The 23665-nt window shown below is 36.6% G+C and overlaps 1 protein-coding gene across 1 annotated transcript; it reads right to left on the bottom strand.

The window, feature by feature from the left end:
• Nucleotides 1-1107: 1107 nt before the first annotated feature.
• Nucleotides 1108-20075, bottom strand: SEC22B (SEC22 homolog B, vesicle trafficking protein). Its single transcript, XM_007169300.3, has 5 exons — nucleotides 19845-20075; nucleotides 11596-11705; nucleotides 8414-8574; nucleotides 6644-6790; nucleotides 1108-3049 (listed from the first exon to the last, which is right to left on the bottom strand). Exons 1-5 carry the CDS (start codon nucleotides 19917-19919, stop codon nucleotides 2895-2897), a joined length of 648 nt encoding a protein of 215 aa, XP_007169362.1. The 5' UTR covers nucleotides 19920-20075; the 3' UTR covers nucleotides 1108-2894.
• Between the last annotated feature and the right edge of the window lie 3590 nt (nucleotides 20076-23665).

The following is a 23665-nucleotide window of genomic DNA, read 5'->3' on the forward strand; positions in this document are numbered from 1 at the left end:
AACGTCTTTACTTCCTAGTGGTTCACACAATCCTCAACCCACTGGAATCTGACTTGTGTCTCTACTGCTCTGGAATTACTCTGCTTGTATGATTACGCTCCTAATTGTTAAATTCAAAATACATTTTGTGGTACTTGTTTGATTTGACCTCTTGGTGGTATAGTATGGTGGAGAAAAGCACAGACTCTGGAGTCAAACTGTCTAGGTTCAAATCTTAGCTCCATCACTTGCTAGCTCTGCATCTTTGGATAAATTACTCAACTCTTCAGTGCCTCAGTGTGGTAAAGTTTCTTCATTCACATGGTGTGAACAGTATTTACTTCAAAATGTCAACATGAGCATTAAAATAAGCTCCTAACAAAGAAAGCATCGTGTAAATATTTCAGTATATGGGATTTTTCCTTTCTTGAAAATCACCTGAAACCTGTCTATGTCTCATTCTACTCTGATGGCTCCTTAGTTTCATCTCCCTACTTTCAGGCTTTTTCCTCTCTAATATATCTTTTATAGCATGGCCAGAATGATCATTTGAAATTATAAATCTGATGCCATCTCTTGCCACTGATGTTAGTATAGTCTGAATGACTTGCATGACAGTGTACCATCTACTTCTTCTTCCTCAAGTCTCAGTTGCCTATACTTACCCTATGAGTTAAGTTGAACCAAGCTATATGATCCCCCAAATGGGCCTTACTCTTTTAACTCATGACTCTGCATAAGCCATTGACTCTGTCTGGGAAATCCCACTCTCCTTCTCTTACCACACCCCTTCCCACAGTAAATTAGGTGTCCTTTTCTAATGTGCCCCCGATAACCCTGAACAGTATTTATCACATTCTATTTTAAGATACCTGTTTGGTTGCTGGTTCATTTCATCTAGTCAGATCTTCCCACTTCCTCCAATAAAGAACAGAAGTAGGAGTCATATTATGACAGTCCTGTTCTCTCATTTTCTACCATCATAATCTTAAACTACTTTCTTATCCCTTTGTTTATCAGCCCCCACCCCAATTCATTGTTTAATTAACCCACTGAGTTTAGGTAGAAGTGTATCTATAGAAGATGTGCACGTAAATTAACTAGATAACAAAACTTCACACTAAAGGGAACATTCTAGAAGTATTTATTTCATTGCTGACTACTTGGTTGCAGCATGCAACTCTCAACGAACTGCCACTCTCCACTCCTACAGAAGTACCAAATGCTATGGTACCACTACTTAGGTTTTCAGCCTTTCAAAGGCTTTTATTACCAATATCATTACTTAGGATAAGCCTTTTAGGGACTTCAAAGCACTTATTCTCTATAAAAAGTAACTTCTTATTTCATGCACAAAACTCCAATTGGCAGACATAGGTCCAAAATGGAAAGAAAAAAATTTTATTCTAGTTCTGTAAATTATCAGGAATAAAATAAGCATTTCTCCTTGCCTTGTTTTAAAGAAATAGAATTTTTTTCTCTATCAGGAATCAGAACAGTAGGTTTGATGATCCTGAGTTATAAAATTGCTTACTGGTTAAAGTTCTTTCCAAAGATTTTAAGAAGTAGGCTCATTTTCCTGTACAATTTAAAGAAATGCTTGCAGTATGTGTAGGAATTACAGGTTATATTGTAGACCCTTGTGACAATATTTAAAAGGCCTATTCTCCCCATTTAAAAAATTCTACCTCAGAAGGTAAAAGGAAATCCCCATTATCCCTGAGCAAAAAAGGGAAAAATCATAGGTACTTTTATTTGTTAATAGAAGCTATTGTAAATGAGTTACCTATTTCTAGAACATTCTCAGAGAATTACATAACTGAAGCAGATACAAGGTGCTCTCAGATTTTCTCAGATAAATGTGTTTAGTAGTTTGAGTAGTTGCTCTGAAAATTTTCAATTTAATTAACTACGCAACTGAATATTTTCCATTTTGATATTTGAGGATATCCTGAGAGGCACATGAAACTACTGGACATAGAGGAATTTAAAAAATGTTGGCAAATTGTGGCAGGAGGAAGAGTGGGGAAAATCGTAGTGGAGAAAAAGTGAGAAAGGGGCAGGACAAAGCTGTAGTTATGAGCTGGCCTCTCTTTGTCACTAAGTCAGGGGCCTCTGGCTATCAGTATGCTACATTCACTCTTAGATTAATATAAACCAGATGCAGAAAAATAAAATTAAGAATGTCCCAAACAAAACATTTAAGTCTTTTAAGGAGTAAATGACAGAAAACATTTTAGCTTCTTAATCACGGAGTGCTATAATTTCAAGGCATCAATATAATTCATTTAACCCTAAAGCAATTGTGCAATAAGCAAAACATCATAAATGGAAAACAACAAAGGTTAACTTCCTACAGGGGCCAATAGACAGGATCTCTTGCAGCACAGCAATTAACCTTCACATACTGGAGTCTTATTTAAAAGGCCATCAACAACTCAGATTCCTGAAAAATCACAAGTGTCACCAACAAACGGAATGTTGATTAAACAGAGTCCAAAACCTTTCCAAAGGGCTGCCTTCTCTGAAGGGATTTCAGACTGTTGCTAGCACAGGTTGGTTAAGCCAAATCTCACTGACGGCTCCATTAGAGATGAGAATGCCCAGTCAGTGCCGTTTTAAAAATATAAAACACAGGGAGGGAAAAAAACAAATAAAACAATCTACTGTTCCCTAACATACATGGCTTAGCACCCAGAGAAAGCCTCTGCCCCCAAAAGACACTTTCTACATAGGGCTAAGCTTCATTAAATGAGGCGTAATCTTTCATTTTCAGGACATGTCTTTCCTTGCAAGGTCTTTAGAGGCAGAAGTTCCACTTGGATTCTAATACGCATCTCTGTGAGCTCAGCTTCCTGAAAACATACACCTGCTGGGTTATAGGTTCTCCCTTGCCAGTGACTGGATTCACTACTTCACAGCCACCAGAATCTCACATACACTATTAACATGATGAAAAATACAGCTACTGCTGCAAGTTTGGCGTAAGTGGAACGCATGTTCAAGTACTTCGCATCCTGGCGGTATTTCTTGGACAGACTGGACAAATTGTTAGCCTTCGAATCCAATGCTGTCAAAAAGGAAAAAAGGATAACATCAATTAGTCCCTTAAAGTATTTTATCAAATGTATTAAGACATAAAAATAACCAAAATGAGTGGCACTTTTTCAAACCATGAAGCTTAAATTATCATTTTTATTTTAAGGATAAGGTTGCATACACTGATTAACTCATGATCCTGAAGCACTGTAAAATCTACAATACATTTTAAAATTATCAGATCAATTTATGTTCAAATTCTTGAGGCTGTATGCAGGCTCTGGCCTCAGACCCTGGTTCAAATCTCAGCTGTATCAGTCATGTGGTATTGGTCAACTCAGCCTCTCTAAGACCCAGCTTCTTTTGTCTATAAAAATAGGGATTATATAGTAACAATAAACATACCATAGGATGCCTGTAAAGTGAGCACAATGCCTACATACAGTAAACACTTGACAAATGTTAGCTGACCATAACTATCTTCATAATCTCTTAATGGTCTAATCATATTCGCTCATATTTTGACAAATGATAATCCAGGTAAGATAAAAGATGCAGGTAACCAGAAAATTCAAAGAACCAGACAATGAGTATTAAGCTATATCTCAGTGGTGACTGCTACCAAATTTCTAAGACTTTCCACATAGTAAAGACTATTATTATGAAGATAAAGCTATCAGAAATTATATTTTAACAGATATAGGAGAGCTGTATTATAATGAAAATACAATCACAGGTGCTAGAAAACCACCAATATCTACTAAATTAAGCTTTTTAGAATCTTAGGCAAAAGTTTTTCTTTTTTTCTATAAGGACATTTGTAATGTCAGTATCTTCTTTTAATTGTTAACTGAGCACTTAGAGAAATAGTCAGATATACACAAGCTAGACTGGGCTTAAAATATATGGCATATTTTTAATAATGAAAACAAACTCTCAGTTTGGCATAAATAAATTCTAATCAAACTTTTTACTTCTTTAAAATTTTGAAAAACTATTTTGCAATCTGAATTTATTTGTTCTTCCTTGGAGAATGCTTTTGGAATATTTGGAGTTGCTTAATAGAGACTGGTTTTGATTGAGAAATGTGGCATTACTTAATAACACAGGCATGCCAGCCATTTCCAAATTAGAACTTGTCCTGTAAGAAAAGCACCTAGTGCAATAAAACAGTTAAAGGATGAGAAATAGCCATGACAATGCTGCAAGGAATCTTTCCAGCCAGTCTACTAGAAGGTACAATCCATTGGACAGAGGTTTTTAACTACTACTGTGTTTATTACTATATTCCCAGTGCCTAGAACATGATCTGGCATACAGTCAGTGAAAAATACAGTGAAAAATCAATAAATAAATATTTGCTACATGAATCTAAATCTGCTGAGAATAACTGGGCAAAGAAATAAATATTAGGTCATATGAAATAATTAATAGTTAAGAGAATCCCTTTACACTGGAACATTTGGAAACACATAGTATCATAAAGACAAAGCTATTGCTTGGAGAAGTCATTTAGCAAATATTCATGTTATGGGCACCATGAGAAGTGCTAGAGGATACAATTATGATCAAAACATACATGATCCCTATATTTGTGGAATTTACAGTCTAATAGGGTGACACCTTTGAATAAAAAATAAAACCTATGGCTTAAAAGAAACAGGTATATTTAGGCAGTAAAAAAGGCATAATCTGATCTTGCTAAAAGAACCCACAGGAACTATTCTTGGGTCATAAATGCAAAGTTGATTAGCTCTAAAACTTTAAAACTTAGAATGAGAAAAAGGCGTAAAAGATGGATTCTTATTATACAGAAGCTTAAAGAGGAAGAAAACATTTTTTGAGGTGGGCTAATCTTTCCACTGTCTTCATATATGCTTTGTTCAGCATATGCTTTTTCTTCCTCTTAAAATACCACTCTTCACTCCTTCCTGATCTATCAAAACTCAAGAAATCTTTCCTGTTCATTTATCTACTTCCTTCTACATTTTTATAACTCTTATTGTCTATAGATCTATATATAATGATTTAAAACTATCATTCACTGAAGATGGACAAGGACTCCATAAGCCAACAAATTCTGCCACGTACTAGCAGTGTAACTTTTATAGTAAGCTACTTTTCTGAGTCTTTGCTTCTTTATCTGTGAAACCGGTTTGATACCACCCACTTCACATGGGATTACTCTAAAGAATAAATAAGATATATGTAAAGTCCCCCTACCATATTGCCTAGCACAATGTAAGTGTTCAATTGATGTTTGTTCCCTTACACTATCTATAAATTACTCTGTGACAATCTTTCTTATCTTCCCAATCACATGAAGTTATTTAAGGGTAGAACTGTACTTCTTTTTTAATCAGCATATCAGCTTTGTAGCAATCAGCAAAGCACTAGAAGAAAATCCATTACACTTTTGATAAATTGACCAATATATAAATTTTGGATTTAAGAAAAATTCCTGTGCTGGTTTACTTTATCCCACGTAGAACCTGTGAGTCTGTAATGATGAAAATTTACACAGACTCACTCATCCAAAATTTGATGTTTAAAGAGTTTGAAGCTATATGCTGGGACAACTGCTGACTACAAACATAAAGGTTAAAATCTGCAATTCATAATAAAGGGAAACCCATTATTCATGAATATGTAACAAGGCTGAATTCAAAAAATACACATTAAGGCAACTACTTGTGATGATTACTGTGAAAGAAATAAAAGAAGTATATGAAATAGATATGAAACACATAAATACTACTTTTAAAAAGTATATGCTCACATTAAATATTTAGGTAACATTTAAGCATTAGGTAAACATATATTTTTAGGTAAATTAGTACACACACATACACATAACACATTATGTGCTAAAAAACATTACATATGTAAGTGTTTTAAGAATTTGAAGGACAAAAGGATTAATGCATTGTGGGATATAAGGATCAGGTAAGGCTTCTTTGAAGAGGCAGTTCTTATCTAGATCCTAAAGAAGGTCCAGGATGGTAAGGACACTGACCTGTGAGGCAGAATGTTTGTGAACTAGGGAGAATGAGAGACGTTTGCAATCTCCTTATCTTCCATTATAGAGAACACAGTGCCTTGCACATTACAAGTACGCAATTAATAATGACTGAATGAATGAAAAGTAAGTTGAGATGAGACTAGACCTTATCTTGTAGTCACAGGTTTTAAAAGTTTTTCAGCAGAGGAATGCCTTGATGAAAATGGCATTTTATAACATTTGACCTGGCGGCAGTAAAGTCTCCTAAAGTGGCTACTCAGGAAACTACTGCAATAAATCTTTGACAATTTCCTCTCATTCTTCTTTTCATTTCCCTTAACTTATGTGTTTCTGTAAATATTGATCTAATTTTGTAAATATCTTGGAAACAGTAATTGCTTCTGATATGGAATGAGACTACATTGTTCCAACTCAATAGAAACTAACCACACTAGGAAGAAGCATATGTCATATTGGAAGCTTGCAATGTAATCCAGTTTTGAAAGATTAATTCTTAACAGTACTAGATAGAATCTGACAGCATAAAAGTTACTCCCAAATAAGCTATCCTTCCCTACGGAATAAGAGCCACTTATTCATAAGATTCATACTGCTTTTAGAGACCTGAGAGTGCTTCTCCCCGTTGCAGCACTTCTTCAATATTGGCCACCATGATCCTCTGCACATCTTGCAATTCAGTGTTGATAGAGCCTAGGTTTCTCCGAGCACGACTGTCAATGTAAAGCTTCTTCGTTTTCTGAATGTAGGTATCTAGAATGATGAAGAAAAGTGACTGTTAACAACTTCTTTCATGTCCATCAAAGAAGTAGGAAAGAGTAAATTCTGAGTTTAGTCCTGGATCTGCAACTGTCCGTGATTAACCAAGCTCTTGAATGAGTATCAATGGGACAGGCGTTTTCCAAAATACTACTACAAAACTGCACGCTCATTCATTTTTGCCAATGTCTATATAACGCAAAACTGTGAAAAGAATGATTATTAAAGATTATATTTTCAACTTTTCAACTTTTAGCAAAAATCTTAAGATGTGTGTGCTGCATACCCTTCATTTGCCTCTAGATCTCCTCTCCACCCTTCTGGGCCTGCTTTCTGCCTGCAGGAAGCTGACCTGCATGGATTACATCAATGGGTTCCTTGCCCTCTAGCTTCCGGTTAGGTTCAGCCAATGCGGGAGCCCCAAGAGTACGGAAGAAGGGGAGTGGATAGTGATGTCAAAGTATTTATTCCCCTCGCTCCTCCCTGAGAAGCCATCTTGGGCTGGCAGTATACCTCCACCAAAAGTTACTGCTCCTCTCAAATGGGCCTTTTCCATAAATTTTCTCCTTCCTAGTTCCAGAAACTGCTTTCTCTTATCCATTCAGGCTCAGGGATGATAACAATTACCATGCTACCGGTCTCAGGTTACTGTACCTTATAGCTCATCTATAACCCATTCATATCTCTGTATATAATCCTTTAAGCTAATTTGAGTATACCAACTATTTCCTGTGTGACCTTGATACAGCAGTCTTATTTTTTTATTGGGTTTACTGAACTGCTATTATCTACAAAAATAAAATTTGCAAAACCAGACATTATAAAAATTAGCACTTGGAGAGTTTATGGTTTTGAAACACTGGAATGCTTTGCTAGATTTTCTTTATTTCTAAAAAGCAAGAGGACCCATTTATCTAGCAAACTCGAAACACTTCAGAAATTCAGAGATAGTAAAACCAATTTCCTTTTTAACTAAAAATGTCAGTGATGTAGTCTAATCATACTTGTTCTCACTTCCTCTACTTAAAGGCCATTTCCTTTGATCTATTGCCATCAGATACTTTACCAGATCTGACCAGTAATGAGTCTTTCTATAATTCTTACACAAATATGGACACCCATGCTCACTACTTCTGCATGTAGTAAATGTTATGCCCCAATACCATATACCCTCTAGTACTTAAATTAGAGGATCTCGTTCACCATTCCTTCTGATTTCCAAATTTTGATTTCCATAAAACGAGTCTCACTGTGAGTATGTGAGTGTGTGTGTGGCGGGGGAGGTGAGGAGGTTGGGTTGGGGGAAAAAAGAACTCAGTTATTACACGTCAATCTAGATCTTTAGACACAATTTTTTACCCTAATGAAGAATCAAACTAAATAACAAAAAAGAGCAAAGGGCAACAAGTTCTATGAGGAAAAAATCAAAAGACCAGAGAAAATTACTTATATGAGAAGGAAGCCTCATTCTTTCAAAAGGACAAAAGACATGGACTAGGAGGGAGAATCCAAAACTTCAGTAGGTAAGCATAAAAAAAAAAAATGTGTCAAAATTATATCAATAGCTTCTGCATATCGACTACTCCCCTGATAGAGAGGTGAGGCGCAAAAACTTACCAAACTCAATAAAGGAATAGGGTCTAGACACAGTTGGCACCTTCTTCCCATGCTGTTCATCAAACTCTGAATGTAAATCTTCTAGGTAGGCAAAAGCCAACTTTTTAGGGAAGGCAGCTTCACACAGAACCAAATAACACACCCCCTGTTCAATAATGTAGCTGCAGAGACAAAAAAAACCATGAAAAAGTTGTTTGTAGATTAACAATACCTCCAACAATCTGAAATAGACTCTCAGTGCCATACAAACCTTTTTTTTTTTTTTTTTTTTTTTTTTTTTTTTGGCCATGCCACACAGCTTGTGGGATCTTAGTTCCCCATCCAGGGATTGAACCTGGGCCCTTCGCAGTGAAAGTGTGGAGTCTTAACCACTGGACCGCCAGGGAATTCCCTATACAAAGTTTTGAAAATATTCTAGCCCAAGCCCTTTGAGGCTAACTAAATCAGAGAGTCAATTTCAAACCACAAATCACTGGAATCAGAAAGCAAACATCTTCCCATTATTAGAAGTACATTCCAAAAGAGTATTTAGACATATTTATTCATTACATAATTCTTCAACTAAAATATCTTAATACCTAAGACTTTTTCTTGAAAACTCGGAGTTGTGACTCCATCTACCCTTTGATTATGTGTGGTAAACAAGTACATACACATTTAAATTTCTTCCAGCTGTAAGAAAAATAGTAGAACTGGAAATCTTTGTGGATACTTAAAAGTTGGAAGTTAATGCCACAATATTTACTGGGTACAGAAAATAATCTCAGGACTAATAATATTCCCGAATTTCCAGGATAGGAGAACTCTGTATAGACTGCAAATTGTTCAATAACAGAACTGACTTCCTCCTGTGAGAGTGAGCTACCTGGCAGTCTGGAAGAGGCTATATGACTACATGTCTGAGATAGTTTTGGAAAGAGGTTGGGTTACTCAGTGGTATTCAAACTTTTTAGCCATAGTACTCTTTATTTCAGCAAAAATTATATCCAGAAGACTAATATGTACAGCAAATAAAATCAGAAGTTCTTTAGCTTAAGTAGGAGTTTAAGGGCCCAAAGCATTACACATACCCCTACCCCTGCCCTTTCTATGTGGCTCCTAAGGCATCCTATGACTCCACAGAGCATAGTTTATAGTCTATTATATTATATGATCTCTCATGCCCTTTAAAATAATAATAATAACAACAACAACGATAATAACAATAACAATAATACTGCTGTCCTATTTCTTGCTTGGGCACCTAAATTAACCAGTCTCCTTGCCTTCAGTCTAGACCATCTTCTAAACCACTAGCTTTATTCCTACAAAGTAAATATGATATTGCTTAAAAACTCTAGAGGTTCCCTAATACCTATAAAATAAAATCATACACCTTGGTATACTATTTGGAGCCCTCCAAAACAAGTGTAGGCTGCTTTCCATCATATATCCTAACACACCAAACAACATGTTGTTCTCCAATAAGCTAGGTTCTTTCACATGCTCGTGGACTTCTGCTTTTATTGTTTTTTTCTAACTATAATATTCTTTTATGTACCTGGAGAAACTTTGTTCATTTTCATATGCTCAATTCTACTATAATTTTTTCTGTGGAATTTCTCTCTATTCTCCCTCCCTCTTTCCCCTTTCCTGAAACTTACTCTATAAATGGGAATTTATTGCTTCCTTCTCTCTGCTCTACAGCACTTCTTGTCCTAAGGTATTACAGTATAGTTGTTTGTGTATGTGTCTCTCTCTGCTAATAAGAGGATAAGCTAAAACATTACAGGCAAGACTTAATACACTGTCTGGCAAAGAATAAATCTTTAATAAATAGTTCTTGGATGGAAATAAAGGAAGAGATGAAATTATAAAGAACCAAGCAGAAGAAAATCTCTTTTCAATTCCATGAGATCTTTCCTAGATCTTTTTTGTTCCTAACCCATGGTAGAGATAAAAATACTATATAATTAAGTGCCTCTAATATTTTTGGATGTTGAAATACCTTACAAAAATTAATATTCACTACTTTCTTAACCAATAAGCCAGGGTTTTGTTTTGGTTTTGATTCTTTATACTTGTTTGCTTGTTCTTGATGAGTAGAGGGTTTGTCTGAGTTAAACAGAGCAGATTCTTCCCAGGCCTATATTATCTTAGTATCTGCGTTCCTAACATAGTAAGGATTTAGCTTATTCTTCTTTATTTTCACCTGATCTTCTTGCCCTCTCTTTTCTTGTTTAATCCTTCCTGTTTTATCACCTTCAAACTTGACATGTATTAAACATTTAATACCAATTATTTGTAGGTAATTTGAAATCCAATAAAGTCCCTTTGATCCCTCTCTCAGTTGTATGCATTGTCTATAACCACTGATTAGATGCTCTTAAATTATCTTTTATAATTTTCTTTTTTCTAAATAATAACTAACACTTATTGACTATTCTCTATGTGCCAGACAAGATGTTAAGTGATACACATGGATTCTCTCATAATCCTCACAAAACTATGATTCCCTATTTTATAGAGGAAACTGAGGCCCAGAGAAGGACATGTGAGTTGCTCAAGGTTACACTGTCAGTAAATGTTTGAGCAAGGGTACTAACCTACATGTGTCTGGCTCCAAGAAGCTCCCAAAGCAAAAGTTACCTATTACTGCATGATATGTATAGCATTTACTAGACACAGGATAACAGGTTGAATTATTGTATGGAAATTGAATAAAGAAACCAAGATTTCAGTTTTGCAGAATTAGAGTCAGGAAAGTTGCTTCCATGGAGCGACTATATATTTTTTTTTTTTTTAATTTTACTTATTTATTTTTGGCTGTGTTGGGTCTTCGTTTCCGTGCGAGGGCTTTCTCTAGTTGTGGCAAGCGGGGGCCACTCTTCATCGCGGTGCGCGGGCCTCTCACTGTCACGGCCTCTCTTGTTGCGGAGCACAGGCTCCAGACGCGCAGGCTCAGTAGTTGTGGCTCACGGGCCCAGTTGCTCCGCGGCATGTGGGATCTTCCCAGACCCGGGCTCGAACCCGTGTCCCCTGCATTGGCAGGCGGATTCTCAACCGCTGCGCCACCAGGGAAGCCCGACTATATTTTTAAAGTTACCTTTACTTTTAAAAAAGTTACCATTCTTATCAGGTGTTACTTGTATTTACTGTATTTCATATTTAAATAATCAGAAAGAAATCAGGACTATACTCACTGAAAAGTCATGGCACCAGCTTCCAAGGTACATCTGGTAGGGGACTGTTCATTCAACTTTCGAAAGAGTTGCTTAGCCTGACTCTGGTACTGTTGAAGGTCCCGGCCAGACTGAAAGAAGACACCTTCATTTAAGAATTTTCCACCACAAAAGCAGTACCAATCTGTGAGAAGCATCATATTCTGAGGACACTATGTGAATACGGTCCTTCATTTACAGGTTAGTAAGATTTATTTTAACAAAATAAAAGTGGCCTATTTTAGAGAAAAAAGGAGGACCAAATCCCGAGTTTTTCGACAAAGTCACAATAGTTATTTGCTAAAAAAGCAAAAGTGTACTCCTTAAGGCACTCTTTCAATCCAGTGTTCTTTCCACTATTAGGTCAGTGCCCTCCTCCTAACCCATTTCACTTGCACAGTTACTGGCACAGAACTGTACAACATGTTCCATACTCAGGGGAAAGTCCTGGGAACAACAGACTGAATGAATCATCTCATTTTTGTGCTGAAATATCAAGCAAAATCTTCCATAACGTGTTACAGTATTGAGCATTTAAGCAAAACTGTGTGCACCCATGACTGCAAATTATTATGAACACTATAACTGCAATTAGGTAAAAATGAATAAGAGCAAGGACAAAGATTGGAAAGTCAAATATCCTTTACTAAATAAATCTATTTGGTTCCTGAGTTTGGATAGCAAAAGTCTGGGTAGCAAGGGATATGTTCATATAAAAATGAAAATAATAACATTTGGATGATAGAGTTATAGGCAATATTTTCCTAAACAATTTCTAAATGATTTTACAATATTTTTTAAAGAGAGGAAGAAGTCTACTAGGGGAAACAGCAATGTCATTTCAAAAGGAGAAAATCATACCTCAATAACCTACTAGATCCAAAATGGAAAAGAAGTGCATGAAGAATGGGAAGCAAATATACATTATTTATTCATCCACATACTGGGGGAAACAAACAAATAACTTTTGCCATGTGATGGGAAGGAATTATTTTATTTTGGATTATTTAGTTTGAATTGAAAGATATAACACTGTCTCTCCTTGGTAGATGTTTAATAACTAAATGTTTAAATAGAAAAGTGTTTACACAGGGTTCTCCCAGGGATTGGACCTACGGTATAACTATGAGAAAGTACAAAGTGAAACTTAAAATTCCAGATAGTGAACCACTGAGCTGAGAGTAAAATCAGTCAAGGAAGCAATGATAAAATCGTGTAACTGGCAGATAAACAAATGTACAAGTATAGGATTCTAAGCTATATTTAAAATAGTGAACTGGAAATGCAAATCAAAACCACAATGAGATATCCTCATTGTCACTCCTGTTAGAATGGCTATTATCAAAAAGACAAGAAATAACAAGTGTTGGTGAGGATGTGGAGAAAAGGGAACCCTTGTGAACTGTTGGTGGGAATGTAAATGGGTGCAGCCACAATGGAAAACAGTATGAAGGTTCCTCAAAAAGTTAAAAATAGAACTACTACATGATCCAGCAATTCCACTTCTGGGTATTTATCTGAAGAAAACAAAACACTAATTTAAAAAGATATATGCATCCTATGCTCACTGCAGCATTATTTACAATAGCCAAGATATGGAAATAATCTAAGTGTTCATCAACAGACAAATGGATAAAGAAGATGTGGTATATATACACAATGAAATACTATTCAGCCATTAAAAAAGACTAGAATCCTGCTCAAAAAACAAGCTCATAGATAGAGAATGGACTGGTGACTGCCAGAGGGAAGGTGGGTGGGGGAGTGGGCGAAATGGGTGAAGGGAATCAAAAAGCACAAACTTCCAGTTATAAAATAAGTCATGAGGATATAATGTACAGCATAGTGAATATAGTTAATAATACTGTATTGAATTATTTGAAAGTTGTTAAGACAGTAAAACTTTCATCACAAGAAGAAAAAAGAATAAAAATTTTCGTAACTATTTTTTCATGATGGAGGGTAACTAGACTTATTGTGGTGATCATTTCACAGTGTCTACAAATATTGAATCATTATGTTGTACATCTGAAACTAATATAATGTTACATGTCAATTATAACTCAAAATAAGATAAAATTAAAAAAATAAAATGGTGAACTGGAAATTTCAATATAAATAAGGAAGTAAATAAGCATGAGGTGAACCAGGGGAGTTAGGCAGAGACCACTAGAAGTATCGATTTGTAGTTTAACACTGTTTTTATGGCAACGATTTGTTATAAGGCTGTTCACTTGAGAAATACTCCTACATTAACATGTATATGTATACTGTTATATATTAACAATACTTTGCAGTAATTAACATTATAATGTATACTAACATTATCATATTAAACAGTATTGCTAATCTATATATTGTTTTTCTCATGACTGGCCAGTTGGGGAGAGTGAATACCATCACATGCTTTGAACTAGTGCACAATATCCTATGTTCCTAAATTTGAGTGGTACTTGTCAATCTGTTGGCTTCACCAATGTTGTTATGTGGCATTCCGAAGATATCTGACCCCACAACAGTAGATTAAAGGGATGCAAACAAAGTTGGAGATGCTACTAAAGTGCCAAGAAATAATACCAACATAGACCAATGATTTTCAACCTTGGCTTCACACTAGAATCACCTAGAAATCTTAAAAAAACTACTCCTGCCCAATCTCCACCCCCAAATCAATTAAATCAGTGTCTCAGAGGTATTCATAAAATAACCACAACCATAAATGTTAATTATAAGTTTTTTGACAGCTAAAGGCAGGTGAGTACCTTAAAGGAACTAGTTAAATAAATACATGGCAAATAAAAATAATGAAATTCTACCATTTGCAACAACACGGATGAACCTAGAGGGTATTATGCTTAGTGAAATAAGTCAGAGAAAGACAAATACTGTATGTTATCACTTATAGGTGGAAACTAGAAAATAAAACAAATGAATGAATATAACAAATGAGAAACAGATTCGCAGATACAGAGAACAAACTAGTGGCTACCAGTAAGGAGAGGGGAGGGAAGAGGGGCAAGACAGCAGTAGGGGGGATTAAGACGTACAAACTACTATGTATAAAATAAAAAAGCTACATGGATATATTGTGCGGCACAGGGAATATAGCCAATATTTTATAACAACTTTAAAATGAAGTATAATCTATAAAAATATTGAATCACTATATTCTAAGTGTGAAACTAATATAATATAGTAAACCAACTACACTTCAATTTAAAAAAAAAGAAATGGCAAAAAACTGTCAGTGAAATGAAGATTAGCACAAATCCTTTGACTTTATAAGAGGCACTGTAAATATTACTGCAATCTGAAAGAAAGAGACTAACAACTGTACGAACTACAAGAAACTATGGCCAAAAGCATGCTACAATTTCAGGAATTTACAATGAACAAAGCAGTGACTGCCAATGTGTAACACCGGGGACATACTACATAGGAATTACAGCACGCCAACCAACATTTTACACTGCTGGTTCAGTTGGCATTACCATTCCTGGGAACACGATGCTGGCACAATCTTTCTGGTAGTTATTTTGACAATATGTATTAGAAATTAAAAAATTTTGCATAATGTTTTATCCAACAATTCCACATCTTCTAACACAACATTGTAAAGCAATTATACTCCAATTAAGATGTTAAAAAAAATAACATATGGTATATATTTATATAATGGAATACTACAGAGCCATTAAAATGATGTTGTGTAATATTTAATGATATGAGAAGATATTCATTATACACTAAGTGAAAAAAATTAGGTGGAACAGTATTACAGTATTACCCATTATTTGATTTTAAACACACACACAAAGATTAAGGTTAGACATCAAGTGGATATAATTTAAGTAGAGATTACTTAATTTTACCACTTCTTTTAATGGTTAAAAAAATAAATCACCATTAACTTTTTGGTCCTTTTGTTTGTACATATTTACTGAATTTTCTACAATAATCAGAAACTAATTTTATAATGGGAAAATTATTCATTCATCCATTCCTATTTACTGTGTATTTGCACCCACAATATTAGGACTTGGGGCCAATAAGGGGAGGGGCTAAGATTTGAACCCAGGCAGTCTAGCTCTGAAGCCCCTGCTCCTAAGCATGCTATATCACCTGTATAATTAAAATTGCTTCAGTAATGGTAGATCCACCTTCTAGGTGATATCTTACTATTTAATATTAAATCTAATGCATAGGAAATGCTCAAGAAACCATATGGCAGCTCTGATCTAGATCTCACATAACAACATAATCATGGCTTTACAGATAAACCCTAGGTTCACTTTTAAGATTACAGTCACAAAGGGCTCACAGTCAGCCAGTCTATCTAAAAATAGTTAGATTAGATGTCCTAATTCTGTTTTCTACTTCATCTAGAACAGACTTGATGAAACTTATACACAGTATAATGGAAGACAGTTGTTAGCAATCCAATAATGAAGTAGATGTGAATGTCTACACAAATTCTGAAACTAATTTGAGATCATCAGTATATTTAGGATGTGGTTCTGTATACAAAATGCAGGAGGTGCAGGGTAGTAAATTGTCACACAACCACAATCCTTTTTATTGCTGCCACCTATGACTGCTGAACAAGTAGTTGTATCAAATGCCATCTTTTGCCTTTATAAGAATGTTTAGCTAAGCTCTTATCATTTGTAAATTCCTGTTGAACTCTACTGATCAAAGGCCAGGGGCACCAAGAACCAACCATTTTCTTCTAACAGCAATAGCAGTAAGGTGATTAATCAACCCTCAATGATTGGGCGAGTGCGCCAGTTTAACTGTACAAAAGACTATCTGCTTCTTGGGAGTTCCCTGCCCTGTACTCAGTTATATCTAACACCTTAAGAAACATGGTTCATTTTGAGGTAGAACAGAAAGGTAGATAAAGAAATTGCAAACATCTAAAAAGGAGAAATATATCAGAAAGGAAGAAATAGATAGAATATCAGAGAGTCTAGGTTGGAAAAGAAAAGTTCATCTGTCTACCTGTCTTAGGCCTACATTTCTAGTTATAGCACAGAGGAAACAGTGCATAAGATACTCTGTATCATTTTTTTAATGCTCTATTGTATTATTTGAATAATTGTTCATCTCCAGTAAGAAGACAGTTTGTACAAGGACTAGCATCTAGTAACCACCTAAGATATGGTATCTGTTATCAATGTAAATAATTGAAAGAATACATTGAAATATTTGGCCCGGACAATTAGGGTACTTAACTATAAAACTATTTGATCAAGATATCCATTTCTTAAAAAGTTATTTCCAGACTCCTAAGAAGTAAATACATTATTAAAATGTCTTAGAACAAGTGAAGCAGTTAGGTACTAAGCCTGTAGTGTAGAATCAAACAGATATTGATTAAAAAGAACAAACTAGTGGTTACCAGTGGGGAGAGGGAAGGGAAGAGGGGCATGATAGGGGTAGGGGATTAAGAGGTACAAACTACTATGTATAAAATAAATAAGCTACAAGGATATATTGTACAGCACAGGGAATACAGCCAATATTTTATAGTAATTATAAACGTGTATAACTATAAAGGAGTATAACCTTTAAAAATTGTGAATCACTATGTTGTACATCTCAAACTTATATTAATATTGTGAATCAACTGTATCTTAATTAAAAAAAAATTTTTTTAAACCAAAACAGTGGTTCTCAACCAGGGGTGATTTTTGCCCCTCCTCCCCGCAGGTGACATGCAGCAATGTCAGGAAATATTTTTGGTTGTCACAACTAGATGGAGGGTGGTGGTAGTGCTACTGGCATATAAGGTGTAGAGGCCAAAGATGCTGCTAGACATCCTACAATGCACGGGACAGTTTTCCCACGACAAAGAATTATCCATTCCAAAATGTCAACAGTGCCGAAGTTAAAAAACCCTGATGACAGAACTATCAAATCACTATGTTATGTACCTGGAACTAACATAGTGGTTGTAGGTTAACAGGGAAGGAAGGAAGGGAAAAAAAGGAGGCAGGGAGGAACCCTGGTGAAAAATTCTGTTGTGCTACTTATTAGCTGTGCGACTTTAAGCAAGAGACCTATGCTCCCTTAGCCTCCGAGATTCCTTATCTATAAATGGGGATAATAGTAGTACCTATCCTAATAGTTGGTATGTAGATTGAATGAAATCATGCATTTAACAGGCTTAACACAATGGTTGGTATGTAGTAGGCACTGTATAAATGTTCTGTATACTATTATAATAGTAAAAATAAGTCAAAGATTCATATTTTTGCAGATATTAAAAGTTTTGGAAAGACGTTACCATTCAAAGTCAAAATTCCTAAAGGAAATCACTATGGAATTACAATCACAAAAATATTTTTGTGTAAAATATCTTTCCTTGTCAATTAAAGCAACCCATCTTGGTAAACTGATACCTAGTTTGGAATTAAGAAACACACAGTAATAAATCAACTAATTTTTTCAATAAAGTATGAAGGCAGAGAATAAGAGCCTACTGTTATATGGAATTTCAAATCCAATTTATACTCTTTGCCCACATTGGAATTCAAAGCAATAGTTGGAAAACTGACCAGATTTCTGTCCCCTTGGGAAAACTATTTCTTAATCAAACTACATATCCTTCAAGGAAAATTTCCCCCACACCATCTCCCTTGTTTCAAATCATGTCCCTGCATTCATTTTAACAATTTCACTCCTGCACAGTCCTGGAAAATGTTTAACATTGGACAAGACAAAAATATTTCACAATTGAAAATTCAGGGTATGCTATATTTTTCAAATTTCATCTCAACTTAGACTTTGTCTTGTGGAATAAATAGAAAATATTTCACTTAGCATGACCTGCGAAGCAACTTAGCAACTTCACAATCTGTACCATTACTCTCCTAGAAGTGAAAGTGAACATATTTCCAAATCAAACCTAAAAAGGCATATAACCAAATAGAAGCTTTCCTAATTAGGAGACACTACTGTTGGCTTAGATGTCCTTTCTTCTGGGAACACTTTCCTGAGGTCCAAAACTCAATTTAGATACCTTGTCCATGTTCAACCACAGAAACTTCTTCCTATTCCATAGCAGTTATACTACATTATAATTGTTAGTTATCTGGTTTCTCCACCAAACTGTAAGCTCCATGAAAGTAGGGACTATGTCCCCCAAACCCCTGCATTAACACCATGCTTGGCACATCTGATGTGTTTAATGAGGTTTTTTTTTTTCATGAATATATGAATGAGAAGTTCAAAAAAATGTCCAAAATATTCATCTTTTTTTAGGTCTTGAGGTTTTGTTTTTTTTTTAAATTACATTACTTGGGTTGTATGAGAAAGTAAAATAAAGTTGAACACTTTAAATAAATTATATAAATTTCATTCTCAGCCTCCTTTCTTCAGGAACTTCCTGACCTTGCTCCAGGAACTTGTCTCACACGAGAAATTTGCCTTGTGATTTTAAGGCACAAAGCCTCTTCCTCGCAAGCTATCTAGAGGTTTTGTTTTGTTTTTTTCAATCAACGCAATACATTTTTGAGCACCTACTAGCACAAAGCTGCTACTGTAAAAGCTATGGGAAACACATAGATGACTAAGGTTTCTCATTTGCCTGCTAGGAAATTTGGAAAGACAAAGACAAAATTGTAAAATAAAGGTACAAAGCATTACAGGAATATAACACAAGGGTTGTAATGCCAACAACAGAAATTTAGTAAGGCGTATTGGAGGTGGAAATTGGGCATAACTTTGAAAGAAGGTACTGTACTGAACTTCAAGCAGGTGCATACATGTGGCAATATTACCTCATCTGCTTTCACTAGATGTCAGTAAACTAGGTCAAGGATCAGGTGCTACGGAAAGAGGACTTAACTTAGGAGCTGATTTTTCCCAGGACCTGTCAGTCAGCTTTAATAACAGCAAAAAAATAAAAATAAAAAAATAGAAATCTTGAATTTTAACAAAGTCCCTAAAGAATTACGGAACACTGGATGATCACAATCAGCCAAACCTATCCCTTCTCCAGAGAGGTTTTCTAAAAAGAAACAGGTAACACAAAAATCTACCTCCGCCTTCAGGAAAGATTTATTCTAACAGGTAGTCTTCTCCACTGCCAAAAGAGGAAAAGCACTTCAGAGGGGTCAGAAACGCCTGGGAGGCCACAAGGGTCTCCCGCGTCCTAAGGAGGAATCCCGTGCTGAGAGCACAGCGCTCTGACAGGAACTTGGGGTCCCGGGGATCTAGTAGCTCACCTGTTCGTCCTCCTGCATCGAGGCGGCCAACGGGAGCCCGTCCGCCACTCGGGCGATCATCGTGAGCAACACCATCTTCACAGGCTACGGAAACTCAACACTGGCCCGGACGGCCGTAGGTGCGTCTTGACTTGCTCCGCCGCGACAACAGTTATACCTCTACCTCAGTTCCCAAGGACCCAGCTGCTCGCGTCTCCGATTCCCGCTGAGGTGGCCGGAAACAAGCTCCACAGCTCTCCACTACCGGTCCTCAGAATTGGCTTCCCACCGAGAACCACAGCTACCGCACACAAGTTCCGCCGTCTCTCCTTCCACCTTCAGAAACTTCCAAGGCCCCGCCCACTTTTCTGGATTTCCAGCTTCGAATAAGCCTTGACGCGTGAGAGGGCATGGCACACAAACTGAAATAGAATTTTCTAGTTTCTGATACTTTAAGCTTGGGGAGAGGGCTGGGAAGGAGGGTGGGAGTTAATGGGTACTTAGATGAAGGGTATATGAAAAAACTGACAAGCTATATACTGATATTTTCATATTTAATTTTTAATTTTTTATATTGTATATCCTGTACAAAATATTTTCTGTATTTGTATATTTGTAGGCAGAGATTTTTGTCTGTGTGTGTGAGTGTGCATGTTGTTTTGGGGTTTTTTGCTTGTTTGTTTATGCTGTATCCCCAGGTCCTTGAACAGTTTCTGGTAAAAAAAATATTAATTGCATGTGTGAATAAATGACCAAGTTACAGGACCTCAGAAATCACCTAGCTCAGTCACCCGTCCAAAAGCTGGGATCTATGGTGATAGGTAGCAGGACAGCCTTGCAAAACTTCCAGTAACTGCATTCACCCCCTATCAAAGCAACCTCTAGACAATTCCACTTGAGGAAGTGTTATCATCTCTTTTTTCTTTGGTGTCCCTATCTCTAAAATGAGAATATTATCTGCCTCTCAGGATATTTGTGATTATTTAGCAAGAAAGTGTAGGTGCACACATTTTGTAAACTAAAAAAGAAGTTATATAAATGTTGTATTTTATTTTTTATACTAATAACTACACCTTATTAAGCGCTAATTGGTGTTTGCATTAATAGAAACACTGCTAAGTGCTTTATGGATACTAGTTATTTAACCAAACAACTCAGCAATGTTATTTAATATGAGGTCCCCTCTTTGAGTCGGAGAAAAAGCCTCAGAGAGTAATTTTTCTAAGGTGACACAGCTAGTAGTAATGGGACAGGATTTGAGCTGAGGTTGAACTCCAAAACCTATGCTCTTAATCCTGATATGACTCTGTCTTAACATTTAACCACAGGTTAAAGAGCTCATGCTTTTGTTACCTTTTCTACAACTCTACAGCTACTAGGAGAAAACTAGTATTATTTCTGGAGAGGATTTTGGGAGGAAGACCTAATGATTGACTCCACACAAAAGATGAAGGACTGGGATACAGACAAGACAAAAAAACTGATGGTGCTATTAACAGAGACAGTGAGAAAGTGAAACAGAAAGCAATCCTTGTGTAAATGGGAGCCTAAGCTGGTAAAATCATATCTTACATTTAGAATAGCTCACAGATATAACCTGATCTAACTTCCCTTCCGACCAGTCAACAAGGACATATCTTCTACCACAGTCTCAAATTATGGTCACTCAGCCTCTGCTGGAACAATTGCAGTAATGAGAAATTAATAATACAAGTATTTTAACCAAGGGTATGGCTATGTGGATGAGAGAAGCAGAGAGAGAAGAATGCACAGAGAAGCAGATTTGGAGCAAGAATCCCAGCCTCTTTCCAGTTCCTGAATCTAGGCTCTTCCCAAGGCCCATTGTTTGCCTGAAACCCGACAACAACACGGTGAAATGGGCCAAATTCAAGAATATTGGAGCTTGTAAACGTTGTACTGGGGGGAAAAAAAAAGGTAAACAGAAATTTGAATATCAGAGCCAACAGCAAATTCTTACAACTTATCAAAGAAACCGAGTAAAGCACATATATCTAAATCAAATTAAGCAGATAAAACAGAATGAGACTTTGCATTAAAGCAGAGTCAGAAGATTAGAGATTTTACAAGTGAGATCAAAGGAAGCAGTAGTTAGAGGCTTGTGTCCATTTATTTTTAAACAATTCTTGAGTGCCTAATTAAATGCCAGACACTGAGCTAGGTGACGAAGATGAATAAATAACAGTCCCAGCAACCTGTGGCCCATAACAACCCCCAGACCAAACACTGTCGTTTCAGAGGTCTACAAGTAAACAGCAGCTTCTGTTTGAATTACATAATTGCAAAAATGAAAAAAGCATTTCTTAGGAGGTGGCGCTCTTGGCAGACAAAAAATAGATAGCCACTATATCTGGGCTGCTATCCAGACATATGCGCTAGTATGGCTGACCGGTTATTTATTTATTTTTTTAATAAATTTATTTATTTATTTTTATTTTTGGCTGTGTTTGGTCTTCCCTGCTGCGCGTGGGCTTTCTCCAGTTGCGGCAAGCGGGGGCCACTCCTCGCCGTGGTGCCTGTGCTCATTGCGGTGGCTTCTCTTGTTGCGGAGCACGAGCTCTAGGCACGCGGGCCTCAGTTGTTGTGGCTCGCGTGCTCTAGAGCACAGGCTCAGTAGTTGTGACACACGAGCTTAGCTGGTCCGCGGCATGTGGGATCTTCCTGGACCAGGGCTTGTACCCGTCTCTCCTGCATTGGCAGGCGGCTTCCCAACCACCGCGCCACCAGGGAAGCCCTGACCGGTTATTTAAAAATTGAAACGCTTAACGCTTTCTTTCAGATTAGTAAAAAGAACCTTCTCCGAGCTCCCCCTCTTCAGCCCGCACCGCCTACCAAACAGTGCCCAAACTCTTCGGGTTCCGCCTCAGCAATTCATCCAACTTAGCTTCTGATTGGTCGGTTTCCATGCCAGTCAGTTTCAAAAGCTCCGCCTTCCAGGTGGCCATTGGCTACCTCCAGGAACACCAGAACGGCCCCGCCTTCCACCGTGGCGTCCGCCCTTCCGCCTCGCGTAGAACGCGCTTCTCCACGTAGGTCCTGACGTGATTGGAAGCAGCGACCCAGGTGCACATACTGATGCTGTCAGTGCTGGTGATTATTTTGAATTATCATCCCTGACTAAACCTTCTTACAATGCGAGCTCCGTGAAAGCAGAAATTTATCTTGTTCAGTCTTCAGTTCGTTCACAGACTTGGTCCAGACATTAAAGTGAAAGTAAAGATTTGAGGGAGGAAGGAGGAAAAACGAACAAAGTGCACATTGTAAGTAATGTGAAAGCCCCTATTTAAAGTAATTACTACCTTAGAGACCCAATTCAAATATCGAGGCTTAGCAAAACTTCTCCCTGCCTTCTAGAAGCTACCTCATGAAACTGTCTTTCATCGTGTTTGTCCAGTTTCCCTACTTTGTCAGGAAAGCTGGGCAGAGACCAGGCCCATCCCTTGGAGTTTGAGAAGGTGGGATTGTGAGGATAGTTGGAGTAGTTTTGATAGCATCTAAAATATTTTATTGAATTTAAAAGAAATTTTTAACATGTTTCTCTCTTCCCCTGATAGCCTCTAAATCCTTTCAGAGCAGAAACAGTAGTCATTTGTTATTCCCCAGAGTCTAGTATCCTGTTCCTGGAACCTAGCAAATGCTCAATTAATGTTTATTGAAAAAATGACTGAATGAATGGCATGCTCATGGATTGAGACAATACTTCATTAGTTGTACAGCATATGTGTACAGCATAATTCACAGTTGATACTGTACTAAATTGTACTAGGATAAAAAAGGTAAAACTTAACACTTATCAAAGAAACTGAGTAAAACACATACCTAAA

This window comes from Balaenoptera acutorostrata, chromosome 1 (genome assembly GCF_949987535.1).
Source record: "Balaenoptera acutorostrata chromosome 1, mBalAcu1.1, whole genome shotgun sequence".
Classification (NCBI taxonomy): domain Eukaryota; kingdom Metazoa; phylum Chordata; class Mammalia; order Artiodactyla; family Balaenopteridae; genus Balaenoptera; species Balaenoptera acutorostrata.

Coding starts and splice junctions, on each gene's coding strand:
- SEC22B (XM_007169300.3), bottom strand. CDS start 19,919: ATGGTGTTGCTCACGATGATCGCCCGAGTGGCGGACGGGCTCCCGTTG. Junction 8,575..11,595: donor GCTGGTGCCATGACTTTTCA/GTGAGTATAGTC, acceptor TTGTCTCTGCAG/CTACATTATTGAACAGGGGG. Junction 3,050..6,643: donor ACGGGGAGAAGCACTCTCAG/GTCTCTAAAAGC, acceptor CCTTTTTGACAG/CATTGGATTCGAAGGCTAAC.